General features: G+C 41.7%; 1 protein-coding gene across 5 annotated transcripts in view; it reads left to right on the top strand.

The window, feature by feature from the left end:
• The window catches only part of ZNF566 (zinc finger protein 566), a 44,702-nt gene that overhangs the window by 11,800 nt on the left and 15,996 nt on the right, over window positions 1–16,906 (top strand). The window contains exons 2-4 of one of the 5 annotated variants that reach the window (XM_008960794.4): window positions 1,436–1,503; window positions 4,599–4,725; window positions 5,051–5,146. In XM_008960794.4, coding sequence (XP_008959042.1) covers window positions 1,495–1,503; window positions 4,599–4,725; window positions 5,051–5,146 — 232 coding nt within the window. In that variant the 5' untranslated portion in view covers window positions 1,436–1,494. Of the gene's footprint in view, window positions 1–1,435; window positions 1,504–4,598; window positions 4,726–5,047; window positions 5,147–16,906 lie in introns of those variants that run through there. The other 4 variants (XM_024926735.4, XM_063600198.1, XM_063600197.1 and 1 more) reach the window with 4 other exon arrangements.

Below are 16,906 nucleotides of genomic sequence, written 5' to 3'. Positions count from 1 at the left end.
GAAGCTTGGTGCATAGAGAATAATAGTGCTCTTTATAGTTTGTATAATTTTAAGTTTATTAAGTTCTTGTAGCTAATAAGCAAAACACCAAAATTTTCTTAAACATTTAAACATTGATCACTAATTCAGTTCTTCCCCTTAAACAATGTAGTCTTCCTTTAGTATTTTAGTATAACTTATTCTTTTGGGCACTTTAAACATCTTAAAGTGAAGATGTTTATAAAGAATACACACAAGGCTGGGTGTGGTGACTCACGCTTATAATCCCAGCACTTTGGAAGGTCAGGATTTTGAGACCAGCCTGGCCAACATGGTGAAACCCGTCTCTACTAAAAATACAAAAATTAGGCGGGCGTGGTGGCGGGAGCCTGTAGTCCCAGCTACTTAGGAGGCTGAGGCAGGAGAATGGCGTGAACCTGGGAGGCGGAGCTTGCAGTGAGCCAAGATCGCGCCACTGCACTCCAGCCTGGGCGACAGAGCAAGACTCCGTCTCAAAAAAAAAAAAAAAAAAAAAAAAAAAAAAAAACAGAAACAGAAAACTGGTTTGACCCAGGTATATCCAAACTTAAAATGTGTATAATCTCTGAGCAATTATACTTTTAGGAATTAATTGTGAAGAACTCATATACAGGTAAAATGACATATGCACAAGGATATTTATTACAGCATTGTTTGTTACAGTGAAAAACTAGAAAAAGCCTAAATGATGATTGGCCACAGATTGGTTAAATAAATAAAGTTATGGCCAGGCGCGGTGGCTCATACCTGTAATCTTAGCACATTGGGAGGTGGAGTCGGGCGGATCATGAGGTCAGGAGATCGAGACCATCCTGGCTAACAGAGTGAAACCCCATCACTACTAAAAATACAAAAAATTAGCTGGGCGTGGTGGCACATGCCTGTAGTCCCAGCTACTTGGGAGGCTGAGGCAGAAGAATCGCTTGAACCCAGGATGCGGAGGTTGCAGTGAGCCAAGATTGCACCACTGCACTCCAGCCTGGGGGACAGAGTGAGACTCTGTCTCAAAAAGAAAAGAAAAAAAAATTAAGTTATATCCATTTAATGGACTACAATGTAGCTATTAAACCAGTTATGTAACACAATATGTGCTAATTGGGACTTCATTCCAAGATATATAAAGTAAAAATAGCAACGTGTATAAGTAGTGTGTATAATATGAGTTAAAAAAATCTATATGTATGTATGTGTGTGTATATAAACATATATTCTCCAAGCCATATTGAGTTGCCCTAATCCATCCTGCTCCAGTTACAGCCTGGTATCTTTGAAGCTAGGGATGATAGAGACATTTGCCCATTCTCCTCACTGATACCCCATAAGCATTTCTGAAGCATGAACAGAAGGGAAATGATCATTCTGGGCCAGGAGCTGTGAGGAAAGTGGGGTCTTATCTATCTTCTTTTGCCTCTCCCAGCTCTACCCTTCTCCAAAAGAAGAGCGAAGAGAAGATCCTTTTCTACTAATATCAGAGCCATGGCTCAGGTGAGATACTGTTTCCTTTTGCTCAGATAGAGTGATTTTTACTTCTAGTAACTGTAAACATTTGCTTTCCTCGTGATGATGCTTTTTGATGTTAGAAAGAAAAACAACACCTTTCAAAAAGTTTGGTTATGAGCAATGTCAGAATTTTGCTGTAAAGGAAAGGATCTCTAACAGGCCAATTCATAGAAAAAAAAAAAAGAATTGATTACATAATCATTGTTAGAAAATTTACCCTTTTTTTTTTTTTCGAGATGGAGTCTCGCTCTGTCTTCTAGGCTGGAGTACAGTGGCACGATCTTGGCTTACTGCAACCTCTGCCTCCAGGGTTCAAGTGATTCTCCTACTTCAGCCTCCTGAGTAGCTGGGATTACAGGCGCCCACAACCACACCCAGCTAATTTTTGTATTTTTAGTAGAGATGAGGTTTTGCCATGTTGTCCAGGCTGGCCTCGAATTCGTGACCTCAAGTTATCCACCCGCCTCAGCCTCCCAAAGAGCTGGGATTATAAGCATGAGCCACTGCGCCCAGCAAAAAATTTATATTAATTCACTGTTAACTGTTAGTCAGCCAAGTGGTTGAATAACAAATTTCTCTGAAGAAGTTTTAATTTAGATTAATGTCCATCAGAAAATCCCCTATCAGTTTCATCAAGAATACTTATTTCTTTCTTTCCATAAAGAGATTTAAGAATTATGTAATGTAAAAATTATGTAATGTAAAAACCTGACCCAGATCAGGTTTGGAATAATTTTTTTTACACTGGTTTCCAGGGTCCCCTGTCAGGAAAAGGACATGCGTTTCCTCCTAAACAACCCCAGTCTCCTCTTCAGTTCCCCGCCGCCCCCCGCTTTTAAACAATGTTTACATACTGGTTTACAAGTCCTTCAGCATCTCCTATCTCAGATTTCTATCAAAAATCCTGATAGGGCAGAAATGTGTTCCCCACATTGAATTAATATGAATTTAATTTGCTTGGACAGTGATTTGATGGGATGAAAATAAGTAATTAGGGGCACCTTATAGGGAAAAGCCCTCATTAGCTCTGTAGACCTGGGTTTTCCAATAAGAAAATACATGCTGTGGTTTTGTTTGATTTCAGTCCTAGTACATGGCAAGGTCTCCTGGTTAACGAGCCTTTTATGTTTGAGAGTGTGACTAGTGGTTGGTACAAATCTCTCACACCTCACTAAGCATCCATGAAAAATTGATGTCAGTGGCCAAATGTGGTGACTCACACCTGTGATTCCAGCATTTTGGGAGGTTGAGGCTGGTGGTTTGCTTGAACCCAGGTGACTAGCCTGGGCAACATGGCAAACCCCATCTCTACAAAAAATACAAAAATTAGCCAGGCATGTTGGTGCATGCCTGTAGTCCCAGCTACTCGGGAGGCTGAGGTGGGAGGATCACTTGAGCCCAGGAAGTCATGGCTGCAGTGAGATGTGATCATGCCACTGCACTTTGGCCTGGGTGACAGAGGAAGATCCTGTTTAAAAAACAAAAGCAATGATGTCAGTAATACCAACGGTGAAACTGGATCATCCTTCACCAGTTTTCTGTAGCTTAGTTATAAGGAGAATTTACAGCTGGGCGGTAGGTGGTTATAAATAAGATTGGGCCAATGTTGGCGAGGTCTTTAAAGATCACCTCTAGCCTGAATTTCTAAAGGCAAAAGGATAGATGTCATTTATAGCCTTATAATAGAATATTATTCAGTGAGAAACATATGAATAGCATTTGTTGTAACAAGGAATATTTCTTATTATATAATAGTCTGGCATAGGAATGGATCAGAGTCTTAAATTATATGGAAATTTAATTTTCTAAGATACAAAATTTTTAAAAGTAATTTTACACATGTCTACAAGGGAAATAGTTCAATTCTGGTTTTGTCCCGTTACCAGACCCACTCCAAGAGGCCACTGCCCTCAACTCTTGAAAATTGGTTTACTACCATTTTTTGATAAACCCACTTTAATCATTATCTCTTGACTGATTGCAAAGTTAAAGGGAACATTGTATTCCCATACTGCACTTTCGTTTTTCCTGACTGTTACCATATCACCATTTTTGGTTAAATCAATAGTATACACCTTATCATGGCTGCAAATATTATTCTCTGCCAAGCGAGCTCATGGCTTTGTTCTATACAACCCTTCATTTTCCTGGGGTTTATTGCTTCCCCCACCATTTGCCTAGTCATTTGTGTGTTTATATCCAGAATCTCCAGCATCACTGCCACAGGCCAATCAATACGTTTTCCCTCTGGTCAGACACATCAGTTCCTTTTGATGTAGAGACTTGATTCCCCATTTCCTGTTTCCTTGTTCCCATCTGCTCTGGTTTACTCTCTCAGTCACAGCTTTCCTGAAACTTTACCTACTTCCTGAATCCTATGTTGTCTTCTTTTTTTGTTTACTCCCTCGTTTTTGTGGAGCACATCCTCTAGAAGTTTCTGAAGAAACTCTTCTTGAGTCCTTGGATGTCTACAAATGTCTTTTCTCAACACTCAAAACAGAATGATAGTTTGTTTATGAAAGTCTAGGTCAGAGTTTATTTTCTCCATCAGAATATTGAAGAATCGTTCTTATTGTTTCTTGCTTTTAGAGGTGTTCTTGAGAATTCCATTGCCCCTCTAATTTTTGATGCCTTTTATATGACCTGCTCTTCTCTCTGGCGGCTTTTAATGTCTTTATCCCTTATTCTGAAATTTGACTCTCAGCTGTTTGGGAAAAGAGAGGGAGAAAGATCACATGTATTGTTGATTTATTATATGACAGGTATAGTGTGAGGCATTGCATATACAATTTCATTTAATTGGAAAAGCCCCCTTAGCTGAATTTTTGTACCTTCCCAACCTTGTTTGGATAATGGAGGTATCCTAGCATACTCAGGCAGTTTCATTTGGAGGAAACAGAATGACCTGGAAACCCAGTGATTCAGTTGTGCTTATTTGTTTATAGTCCTCCACTGCTTCCCAGACATTCATATGCTCACTATATTTTACTTCCTCTACCTTAATCTTTTTCTTCTCTCTTTCCTTCACAAAAATACTTTTTAAAAAATTAATCAAGTCATATACGTGGTTATTGTTCCAGGAGTCAGTGATGTTCAGTGATGTGTCCGTAGACTTCTCTCAGGAGGAGTGGGAATGCCTGAATGATGATCAGAGAGATTTATACAGAGATGTGATGTTGGAGAATTACAGCAACCTGGTTTCAATGGGTAAGGACATCTGTCCATAGTAATTTAGATTCTGCCCTTGGAAGGCCTACTTCCTCCAATGTGAAATGCTCACCTGGCTTTCAAAAACCAGTCGAATTTTGACATCCTGTTCCACAGGAATGTTCTGAATATGGTAGAGTTAGAAAAAGGAAGCTGCATTGAGTTTTTGGGGATGTTTTACATCTTCCGTTATGTTTCATAAGTCCATTGTACCTCTCTTTGACTCTTCTCATAATGCCATGTCTTTCTTTATAATGAAGGGACTGGATTTGAATTCTAGGATATTCTCATGATAAATTTGTTTTGTTACTTCTTTTGTAAGCAGGGCATTCTATTTCTAAACCAAATGTGATCTCCTACTTGGAGCAAGGGAAGGAGCCCTGGTTGGTTGACAGAGAGCTAACAAGAGGCCAGTGGCCAGGTAAGTGAGGCACAGCAGGTAATGCGTGATTTGGCCAGTAGAGAGACTGCATCTTTTAGATGCTATCTGGGAAACTCTCCTCACAGGCTTTTGGCCTGTTGTGCAAATGTAAGACCTTTTCTACATGAGCTTTCAAATGATCCTACCTTTCCCCTTTACCTAACACACTTTGCCTGCTTTTCTCCTCTTATCCTTCTCTCTCAGTTCTAACCAGCTGGTGCCCTCCTCCACCCTTTCTAGTGATATTCTTTTCTATCCATATTTTGGATCCATTTCCTTCCTAGCTTCTCATCCTCCTTTGTATTTAGTCTAATAAAAGCATCACTGTCTCCAGAAATAGATTTTTTTCCTACACTGCCAAAGACTTATTTTCTTTTACTAAGTTTTTTGGGATAGGGGTTTATGCCCTCATTGATTCATTCATATTTTTTACCAACATTTACTGATTTTCTAACATGTATAAGGCACTCAGCTAGGTGCTGCAGAGTTTAAAAAAGGAATAAGCAATTTCAGAACTTACTGCCTAGTAGAAGTACTAGAACATGTCTACAAATAACACCACCATAAGGAAGTTAAAATAGGGAGCTTAGCAGAAAGTGAGGGCTAACAAGGTAGAAGAGGGGTTGATCCACATAGAAGTCATAGGGGGAGATTTTTGGTGTGAGCATCATTGACTTTATATAGAGGGTTGGAAATAAAGGGCCTGTGTCTCCATGGAGAAGGTAAGAGCTGGCAAAGAGAGATTTGGTATGAAGGAGGAGGAACAGAACAGCACATTCATTCATTTAGTTTATGTTTCTGGAGTGCCTATGGTATGCCCAGCACTATTCTCAACACTGAGGTTACAGTGATGAATAGAACATGCGTGATTGGGTGCAGTGGCTCACCCCTGTAATCCCAGCACTTTGGGAGGCTGAAGCAGGAGGATTGCCTGAGGTCAGGAGTTCAAGACCAGCCTGGCCAACATGATGAAACCCCCATCTCTACTAAAAAATACAAAAATCAGCTGGGCGTGGTGGCATGCGCCTGTAATCCCAGCTACTCAGGAGGCTGAGGCAGGAGAATCACTTGAACCCGGGAGGTGGAGGTTGCAGTGAGCCAAGATTATGCCACTGCACTCCAGCCTGAGTGACAGAGAGAGACTCTATCTCAAAAAAAGAAAAAAAAGAACATGCATAATCTCTGTTCCCAGAACCTACCCCACAGTGTAGGGAGAGATATGAAAATAGGTGAATATATAACATACCAGGTAATAGTAAATACTAAAAGAAATAAGAAGTAGAGGAAGGGGATAAAGGATGATATTTTATGTGAAGAGGCAAGAGAAATTTACCATATCTTACTAAATGATATGGTAACGTTTGGGCAGAGACCTGAAGAAGCACCATAGTAAGTTACTGTATATGGGTACTGGGCGGAGGACCACTCCAGATGGAGGAATGCAGACCTTCAAGGGCCTGAGGCAGCTGTGCGTTGGCTGTGTTTGAGGAGCAGCCCCAGAGGCCAGTGACTGGAGGAGTGAGAGCAGAGGGGTACGTGGGTGGGAGATGAGATCAAAGAGGCAGGAGTGGGAAAGAGTGGGTCAGTTTATGTACTGTCTGCCATACAGGCCATGGGAAATCTTTTCATTCTAAGACAAGAAGTCATCAGAAGGCTGTGCACCTAGAAATGGCTTGATGCAACTCATTATTTTTTTTGTTTTTTTTTGAGACAGAGTCTCGCTCTGTTGCCCAAGCTGGAGTGCAGTGGCATGATCTCGGCTCACTGCAACCTCCGCTTCCCAGGTTCAAGTGATTCTCCTGCCACAGCCTCCCGAGTAGTTGGGATTACAGGTGCGTGCCACCACGCCCGGCTAATTTTTTTGTATTTTTTTTTTTTAGTAGAGATGGGGTTTCACCGTGTTAGCCAGGATGATCTCAATCTCCTGACCTTGTGATCCACCTGCCTTGGCCTCCCAAAGTGCTGGGATTACAGGCGTGAGCCACCACGCCAGCCATGTTTTTGTTTTTGTTTGAGATGGAGTCTTGCTCTGTCACCCAGGCTGGAGTGCAGTGGCATGATCTTGGCTCACTGCAAGCTCCACCTCCTGGGTTCAAGCGATTCTCGTGCCTCATCCTCCCGAGTAGCTGGGATTACAGGCACCCGCCACCATGCCCAGCTAATTTTTGTATTTTAGTAGAGACAGTGTTTCACCATGTTGGCCAGGCTGGTCTCGAAATCCTGACCTCAGGTGATCCTCCCACCTCGGCCTCCCAACGTGCTGCGATTACAGGTGTGAGCCACTGCGCCTGTCCTTGATGCAACATATATTTTAAAAAGATTTCCCTGGCTGCTTTGTAGGTGGCAAGATTGGAAGCAGAGTGGCTGTTTAGCAGGTTTTTGTAGTAGTCTGGTTGAGATACAGTGATGGCTCAGAGACCATTGAAATATTATCAGTGGCAGTGGAAGGAAGCGGTGGGTTTGAAATCTTTTCAAGGAAGAGTTAGCAGGATTCAGTCTTGGAGTGTAAGAGGAAAAAAAAGGATTCATGCTTTTTAGGGAGAGCCTATGGAAGAATGGGCTTTGTAATTACTGAAATGGGGAAAGAGTAGATTTGGGGCTTGCAAAATCAAGGGTGGGTTTGCTTATGTTAAGCTTCAGGTGCTTACTGGATGCAGCATAGATGCCATGCAGGCAGTTCAGTATAGAAGTCTGAAACTGGGAGGTCAGATCAGCATTGGAGGAAAATATGGAGAGCCTTCAATATAGAGATATAGAGTCTTGTGACTGGATGAAATCCCCTAGGGAATAAATATAGCAAGGACAGAAACCTGAAGCACCCCGATACCTAGAGGTTTACAGCAGGAGAAGATATGGCAAGGAAATGTAGGTTGAACAACAGCAGGATAGAAGGTGAACTCAGGAACTCAGGAAGAAAAGTACCAGAAAGAACTGGCCATGAAGATTAGATAGGTATGTAATAGTTTCTACATGCATTTTCTCATATAATTCTGTTTTTTTTCTTTTAATGCAGTTCAAGTACTTATACTTACATAGTTAAGCTGCTTTCTAATCAATGCTTGTTTGTAAAAGTACCATTCTTTATGCATATATGCATTCTTTATGTAAAAGCACACTTTACGCATATAGATTTTTCTGTATTTGCTTAGGATAGATTCTCAGAGACAAGATATTTCTGAAGCTTTCAGACACTCACAGTGTTTGGTAGTATTCATTTCATTGTACTCTTTAAGAATGGTTAATTTTTATTTTAAATAAATGTTTTCACTCATTTATTTTACAAGTCGTAGAATGTTGCTTTTCATTGTGAAAATTTTCAAAAATACATGCCACTCATCTACCCCTATTGTCGCACAAATATTTTCTTTTTTTTCTTTGTTTTCGAGATGGAGTTTCGCTCTTGTTACCCAGGCTGGAGTGTAATGGTGTGATCTCGGCTCACTGCAACCTCCGCCTCCCGGGTTCAAGCAATTCTCCTGCCTCAGCCTCCTGAGTAGATGGGATTACAGGCACCCGCCACCATGCCTGGCAAATTTTTTTGTATTTTTCATAGAGATGGGGGGGTTTCACCAGGTTGGCCAGGCTGGTCTCGAACTCCTGACCTCAGGTGATCCACTTGCCTTGGCCTCCCAAATTCTGGGATTGCAGGCGTAAGCCACCGCGTCCCACCACAAATAATTTCAAGTAAATCCAGGACCTCATGTCATTTCACCCTTGCATAATCTCATTATGTAATTCTAAAAAATACTGATATTTTCTCCCTTATATAACCTTAATGCAAAGTTATATAAATTTTACAGTGATTTCTTTGTATACTGGACTGCTTTATTGTCATTATATTGAGTACTTGTAAGAGTGGACATTTTCACCATAGCATGATAATTAACTTGTTCATTTCTATATTTCATACTTTTAATCTATTACTGTGTTGATTTTTTCAGTTTTTATGGACTTTGCAAAATAATAACATTTACCTGTCTATTGGTTTCCAGAGGGTGCTTTTACTTTTTTTTTTGGAACAGGGTCCCACTCTTGCCCAGGCTGGAGGGCAGTGGCACTATCACGGCTCACTGCAGTCTTGACCACCTCCTGGGCTCACGTGATCCCCCCACCTCAGCCTCCTGAGTAGATGGGACTACAGATGCATGCCACCACACCTGGTTAATTTTTTGTATTTTTTGTAGAGACGGGGTTTTGCCACGTTGCCCAGGCTGGTCTGGAACTCCTGGGCTCAAGTGATCCCACCACTCAGGCTCCAGAAGGGCTGAGATTACAGGCATGAGCCACTGCTCCCAAACTAGCTGCCTAATTTTTTAGTTTTTTTGAGACAGAGTCTAGCCCTGTCGCCCAGGCTGGAGTGAAATGGCGTGATCTGGGTTCACTGCAACTTCTGCCTCCAAGATTCAAGTGATTCTCATGCCTTAGCCTCCCAAATTGTGAGAATTACAGGCATGCAGCACCACACCCAGCTAATTTTTGTATTTTTAGTAGAGACAGGGTTTTGCCATGTTGACCAGGCTGGTCTCTAACTCCTGGCCTCAAGTGATCCTCCCACCTCAACCTCCCAAAGTGTTGGGATTACAGGAGCGAGCCACTTCACCCAGCCGAGCTACCTAATTTTAACTTTTCTTCAACACTTGTATTTGTTTACAATTTCACCAGCAGTGTATGAACGTTCCCATTGTTGCACATGCTTCCTAATGTATGGTATTGTCAAACTTTAATTTTTTTTTTTTTTTTTTTTTTTGAGACAGAGTTTCGCTCTTGTTGCCCAGGCTGGAGTGCAATGACACGATCTCGGCTCACCGCAACCTCTGCCTCCCGGGTTCAAGTGATTCTTCTGCCTCAGCCTCTGAAGTAGCTGGGATTACAGGCATGCGCCATCACGCCTGGCTAATTTTGTATTTTTAGTAGAGATGGGGTTTCTCCCTGTTGGTCAGGCTGCTCTCGAACTCCTGACCTCAGGTGATCGGCCTGCCTCAGCCTCCCAAAGTGCTGAGATTACAGGCGTGAGCCACCATGCCCAGCCCAAACTTTGATTTTTATCAATTAGTGAGTGTATAATAATAATTCAGTGTGGTTTTAATTTGCATTTCCTTCTTTTTTTCTTTTTCTTTTTTTTTTTTTTTTTTTGAGATGGAGTCTCGCTCTGTCACCCAGGCTGGAGTGCAGTGGCATGATCTCAGCTCACTGCAACCTCTGCCTTCCAGGTTCAAGCAATTCTCCCACCTCAGCCTCCCAAGTAGCTGGAATTACAAGCACGTGCCACCAAGCCCAGCTAATTTTTATATTTTTCGTAGAGATGGGGTTTCACCATGTTGGCCAGGCTGGTCTTCAACTCCTGACCTCAAATGACCCACCCGCCTCCCAAAGTGCTGGGATTATAGTCTTGAGCCACCGTGCCCGGCCTGATGAGTTTTAGCACACATTTTCAAGTGATTAGTTTTTTGAAATTCTTTTTTTTTGAGACAGAGTCTCACATTGTTGCCCAGGCTGGAGTGCAGCGGTGCGATCTTGGCTCACTTCAACCTCCGCCTCTCAGGTTCAAGTGGTTCTTCTGCCTCAGCCTCCTGTGTAGCTGGGATTATAGGCGCCCACCACTATGCCCAGCTAATTTTTTATATTTTTAGTAGAGATGGGGTTTCACTGTGTTGGCCAGCATGGTCTCAAATTCCTGACCTCGTGATCCGCCTGTCTCGGCCTCCCAAAGTGCTGGGATTACAGGCATGAGCCACCACGCCCAGCTGAAATTCTTTAGTGAATTGCCTGCTCAAATCTTTTGCCTGTTTTTCTGTTGAATTGTCTGTATTTTTCTTTCTTTTTTTTTTTTTTTGACGGAGTCTTGCTCTGTCACCCAGGGTGGAGTCCAGTGGCGCTATCTCGGCTCACTGCAAGCTCCACCTCCCGGGTTCACACCATTCTCCTACCTCAGCCTCCCAAATAGCTGGGACTACAGGCGCCTGCCACCTCGCCCGGCTAATTTTTTTGTATTTTTAGTAGAGATGGGGTTTCACCGTGTTAGCCAGGATGGTCTCGATCTCCTGACCTTGTGATCCACCTGCCTCGGCAAAGTGCTGGGATTATAGGCATGAGCCACTGCGCCTGGCCGAATTGTCTGTATTTTTCTTAATAATGTGTAAGAGTTCTTTATATGTTCTGCTTATGGGACTTTGCATGTTCTACGAACTACAAGTATCTTTTTCTACTCTGAATTGAATTTAGCTCTGTTTACGGTTTTCTTTTCTGTGAGTAGAAGTTCTTAATGATTACTGTAGTCAAATGTATCCATCTTTTCTTTTATGCTTCACACTTGTAGGGACTCAGTTAAGAAATTCTTCCTTAGCCTATATTTGAATCTTACATGAATGGAATCATCACATATGTATAGTCAGCCCTTCGTATTTGTGGATTCTGCATCCACAGACTCAACCAGTCATGGATGTAAAATACGTATAGTTGGCCCTCTGTATTAATAGGTTGAGACTCACAGTTGGTTGAAACCAACTTACTGTGCCATTTTATATAAGGGACTTGAGCATCCGCAGATTTTGGTGTCTGCCATGGTCCTGGAACCAAACCTCAACTGTCCTCACCCCTCCCACCTGGTACAGAGGGCCAGCTGTACATTGTTGTCTTTTTTAATATATCTTTGCCTGCCACAAGGCCATGAAGATATTCTTAACTGTTTTCTTTTTGATAGATGATTCTTGTTCCTTTCCATTAGAGAAAAATGTTTCCCTCTAATAGGCTAAATTTTTACTGTGATAAATTCAGATATAGTTACCTTTATTCCCATTATGCCTTGCTCCTGGTAGTATTTTTCAATCTGAGGACTTACATCTTTTTTTTTTTAGTGATAGGAAATTCTTAGTAGTCATCTCTTCAAATATTGCCTTGTTACCCTTTCCTTTTTTCCTTCTATTAAACTGACATAAAACGTCTGTGTGTTTCTTACTCTTTATCTGTTTTTCCATTTATACTGCCTTTATATATATTTATACTGCCTTTATATATATTTATTATATGTATTTCTTTGGCCTTGATTTATATTGATTTGCTAATATATTCTGTAACAATGACCTTTATGCTTTTCAACCTATCCATTAAATTTTTCCCTTAAAATAGTATTTATAAGCCGGGCATGGTGGCTAACACCTGTAATCCCAGCACTTTGGGAGGCCGAGGTGGGCAGATCATGCGGTCAGGAGATCGAGACCATCATGGCTAACATGATGAAACCCCGTCTCTACTAAAAATACAAAAAAAATTGGCCGGGCATGGTGGCGGGCACCTGTAGTCCCAGGTACTCGGGAGGCTGAGGCAGGAGAATGGCGTGAACCTGGGAGGCAGAGCTTACAGTGAGTTGAGATCGTGCTACTGCACTCCTGGGCTACAGAGCAAGACTCCGTCTCAAAAAAAAAAAGTATTTATAAACATAGTAGAATATATAGAATGTATATATGTAAACATATAATTATGACAATAATATTTACATCTGCAGACTTACATGTGCAAGAGATTTGTTAGGAAATACACTTAGGAATACCATTGCGGGATCTTGGTGTACATACTTACTCAGCTTTGCAAAGTGATGCCAAACTGTTTTCCAAGTGTTGTATTAGTTTACGTTGGAAGTACTTTCGTTCCACCATCTTACCTTATGATATTATAAGATTTTTTCATCTTTTAATAATCTGATTGATGAGTATGAAATCTTATTTTATAATTTTAAATTAAATTTCCCTGGTCATTATTGAAGATGATTACCTTTCCATATGTTTATTGGTCATTAGTGTCTCTTCTGTATAATGTCATTTTGATCCATTTTGTATTAGGCTAATTTGTCTTTTTCCTAAGATTTGTAGGAATTCCTTGTATAAATTCTAGATACTCATTTTTGATCAATCACATGTTTTATAGATATGTTTTCCAGTTTATGTCTTTTTTATTCACTTTCGTTATGATATCTTTTGAAGAACAGTAATTCTTTGTGTTAATATTGTCAAATTGTATGTTTAGTGGTTAAATTATAGATTGCTTATAAACATTTTTATCTTTTTCCTGTATGCTTTATACTTTTTGGATCTTCAGAAACCCCTTCCTAGCCCAATTTTCTACTTTAATTCCAAAAATTTTTTTTTTAAGACAGAAAAAGTCACCCAGGCTAGAGTGCACTGGAACAATCACGGCTCACTGCAGCTTCTACCTCCTAGGCTCAGGTGATCCTCCCACCTCAGCCTCCCAGGACTGCAGGCGCGTGCCATCACTCCCGGCTAACTTTTCATATTTTTTGTAGAGACAGGGTTTTGCCATGTTGCCCATGCTGATCTCGAACTCCCAAGAATTTTTATGTTTCCGCTTTCTTATTAAAGACCTATTAATGCAACTTTAATTGATTTTTATGAATAGTATGAGATGGAGATCAGTTATTTTTCCTGTATAGAAAACGAATTGGCTGGGTGTGGTAGCTCATGCCTATAATCCCAGCACTTTGGGAGGTTAAGGCAGGAGGGTTGCTTGAGCCCAGGAATTCAAAACCAGCCTGGGCAACAGAGGGAAACACCGTCTCTTAAAAAAAAAAATTATGTTCCCCTCTCAAATGAAAACTCCGTCTATTCTTCATTGATCAACAATGCTCCTCTGTCATATATTCAGATTTCATATATGCATTGGGTCTTTCTTGTTACATTGAGCCTTTTTATCCCTGCCTTAATTACTCTTATTTATATAACAAGTCTTGATTTCTGATAGGACACATCTCTCCACCTTTTCTTTAGGCATATTTTGGTTATACTTATCTCTTTGATCTTTCATATAGTATTAAAAATTACTTTATGTTTTATTTAAAATGTTGAGTTTTTAATATGTATAATTACATTGAATTTGGCCGGGTGTGGTGGCTCATACCTGTAATCCCAACACTTTGGGAGGCTGAGGTGGGCAGATCACTTGAGGCCAGGAGTTCGAGACCAGCCTGGACAACATGGTGAAACCCAGGCTCTACTAAAAATACAAAAACTAGCCAGGTGTGATAGCACACAACTGTAATCCCGGCTACTCGGGAGGCTGAGGCACAAGAATTGCTTGAACCCGGGAGGTGGAGGTTGCAGTGAACCGAGATCGTGCCACTGCACTCCAGCCTGGGTGATGGAGTGAGACTCTGTCTCAAAAAAAAAAACCCAACAAAAGCAAACACAAAAATTAGCCAGGTGTGGTGGCGCACACCTGTTGTCCCAGCTACTCGGGAGTCCAAGGCATGAGCATCACTTGAACCCAGGAGGCAGAGGTTGCAGTGAGCCAAGATGGTACTACTGTGCTATAGCCTGGGCAACAGAGCGAGACTCTGTCTCAAAAAAAAAAAAAAAAAAAGAAGAAATTACATTGAATTTGTAGATCACTTTAGTAGTAACTGATATCTTTATTATGTTAAATCATGTTTGCCATGACCACAGTACTTTTCTCCATTTATTTAGGCCTTCTTGATGGTATTTCAGTGTATTTTTATAAACATCTCAAAAAAGGGCTTATAGTTCATTTGATATTTTATTTCTAGGTATTTTCTATATGTTTTTTGGGGTCTACAAATGCAGTTGACTTGTTTATTGCGTAGGATATAGACAGAGATAATTCCAGCTGGAGTGTAGTGGTGAACCCACAGCTCACTGCAGTCTGGACTTCCTGGGCTCAAGCAATCCTCCTACCTCAGCCCCCGAGGAGCTGAAACCGCAGACACGTGCCACCGTGCCCAGCTAATTTTTAAAATTTGGGTAGAAACCAGGTCTCCCTGTGTTGTCTAGGCTGATTTTGAACTCCTGGGCTCAAGCAGTCCTCCCATCTTGGCCTCCCAAAGTGCTGGGATTACTGCGTCTGGCCCAAGATAAGCCTTCTAGTTTTGGCAGAAGGCACAGGAAATGGGATTCTTTTTTTTTTTTTTGAGACATAGTCTCGCTCTGTCACCCAGGCTGGAGTGCAGTGGCACAGTCTTGGCTCACTGCAACCTCCGCCTCCTGGGTTCAAGCGATGCTCCTACCTCAGCCTCCCGAGTAGCTTGGATTACAGGCACCCCCACCACGCCCGGCTAATTTTTTGTATTTTTAGTAGAGGCGGGGTTTCACTGCGTTAGCCAGGATGGTAGGAAATGGGATTCTTAACACCAAGAGAGACTGGGGCAATCTCTTGCTTGCGTGTATATGCACATACATATGTCCATATATACATATATGTATATATACAGAAATATATGTCTATATTTTCCCCCCTGTTTTTGCATGTCCCAGCCTCCAGACAATCTCACAGCAGCAGCAGCAGCAATAGTGGAAGCAGTGGGGGCCTGCAGGTATCTAAAACTACAAGGAATAGGAACCTTCTTTTCCTGTTAGAGTTGCTGTGGAGTGAATCCCTATTACTTTTTTTCTCTGTTTCCTCCTGCCATACCCAGGCATAGTTGCAGAAAGTACATAGCAGAGGGAGGTAACTAAAGCCCCAGCCTTATGACTAGAGAACTGAATAGGGGAGCTCCAGGGAACTAGAAAGTATTAAGAAGATCCCAGAAAGGAACAACTTCAAAAAAGCAACCCATGTTCAAGTTCAAAAAACCCAAAGTTGGCCCCGGCATGGTGGCTCATGTCTGTAATCCCAGCACTTTGGGAGGCCGAGGTGGGTGGAACACCTGAAGTCGGGAGTTCAAGACCAGCCTGACCAACATGGAGAAACCCCATCTCTACTAAAAATACAAAATTAGCCAGGCGTGGTGGTACATGCCTCTAATCCCAGCTACTCGGGAGGCTGAGGCAGGAGAATTGCTTGAACCTGGGAGGCAGAGGTTGGGGTGAGCCGAGATCGTGCCATTGCACTCCAACCTGGGCAACAAGAGCAAAACTCCATCTCCAAAAAAAAAAAAAACCCAAAGTTCAAAAAAACTCAGTTTTTATGAACTCTTAGGCTCATTTTTGCCCGAATATACGTGGATCTGTCCCTAAATAACATATCAAAGACTTTAAGAACTAAAGTGTAAGTTCAGATTGGATTGGGTGGTGCACACACAGGACAAATCCAAATAACACTGCAAAGGCCTTGAAAACTGACACTGGAATCACAGTCCACACAAGGCTTGTTGGAACTTGCAGCCTGTACCCAACATGGTCAATACCTGTTAAAACAAAATATCAACCATCTCCATAGGATTTATTTTATTTTTTTATTTTATTTTATTTTATTTTTTCTGAGACAGAGTCTCGCTCTGTCACCCAGGCTGGAGTGCGGTGGCGCGATCTTGGCTCACTGCAACCTCTGCCTCCTGGGTTCAGGGGATTCTCCTGCCTCAGCCTCCCTGAGTAGCTGGGACTACAGGTGCACGCCACTAAGCCTAACTAATTTTTTTTGTATTTTTAGTAGAGATGAGGTTTTACCGTGTTGGCCAGGTCTCAAACTCTTGACCTCAGGTGATCCACCCGCCTCGGACTCCCAAAGTGCTGGGATCACAGGCGTGAGCCACTGTGTCCGGCCAAGAGTTTTAATTAGATGTATCTTGGTATAATTTCTGAAGTTCAAAGAAACAGAAAACTCCATTGAAGTAACAACCTAGTAACTCAGGGTGTATCCCACACATGTTTGTGTTTGGTGCTGCCCCTACAGTTCTCTAATGTTCTGAATTAGTTACCAGCCTCAAGCTATCAGGGGATTTAATATAGAAATCTGGATTTCTAGTTTTCCTTGGAGAGCTGGAAAGCAGCACTGGACCTTCATTCTCACATGACAGCT

The sequence above is a fragment of the Pan paniscus genome, chromosome 20 (assembly GCF_029289425.2).
Source record: "Pan paniscus chromosome 20, NHGRI_mPanPan1-v2.0_pri, whole genome shotgun sequence".
In the NCBI taxonomy this organism is placed as follows: domain Eukaryota; kingdom Metazoa; phylum Chordata; class Mammalia; order Primates; family Hominidae; genus Pan; species Pan paniscus.
Note: the sequence above shows the minus strand (reverse complement) of the source record. Positions and strands in the feature narration are given on the sequence as shown.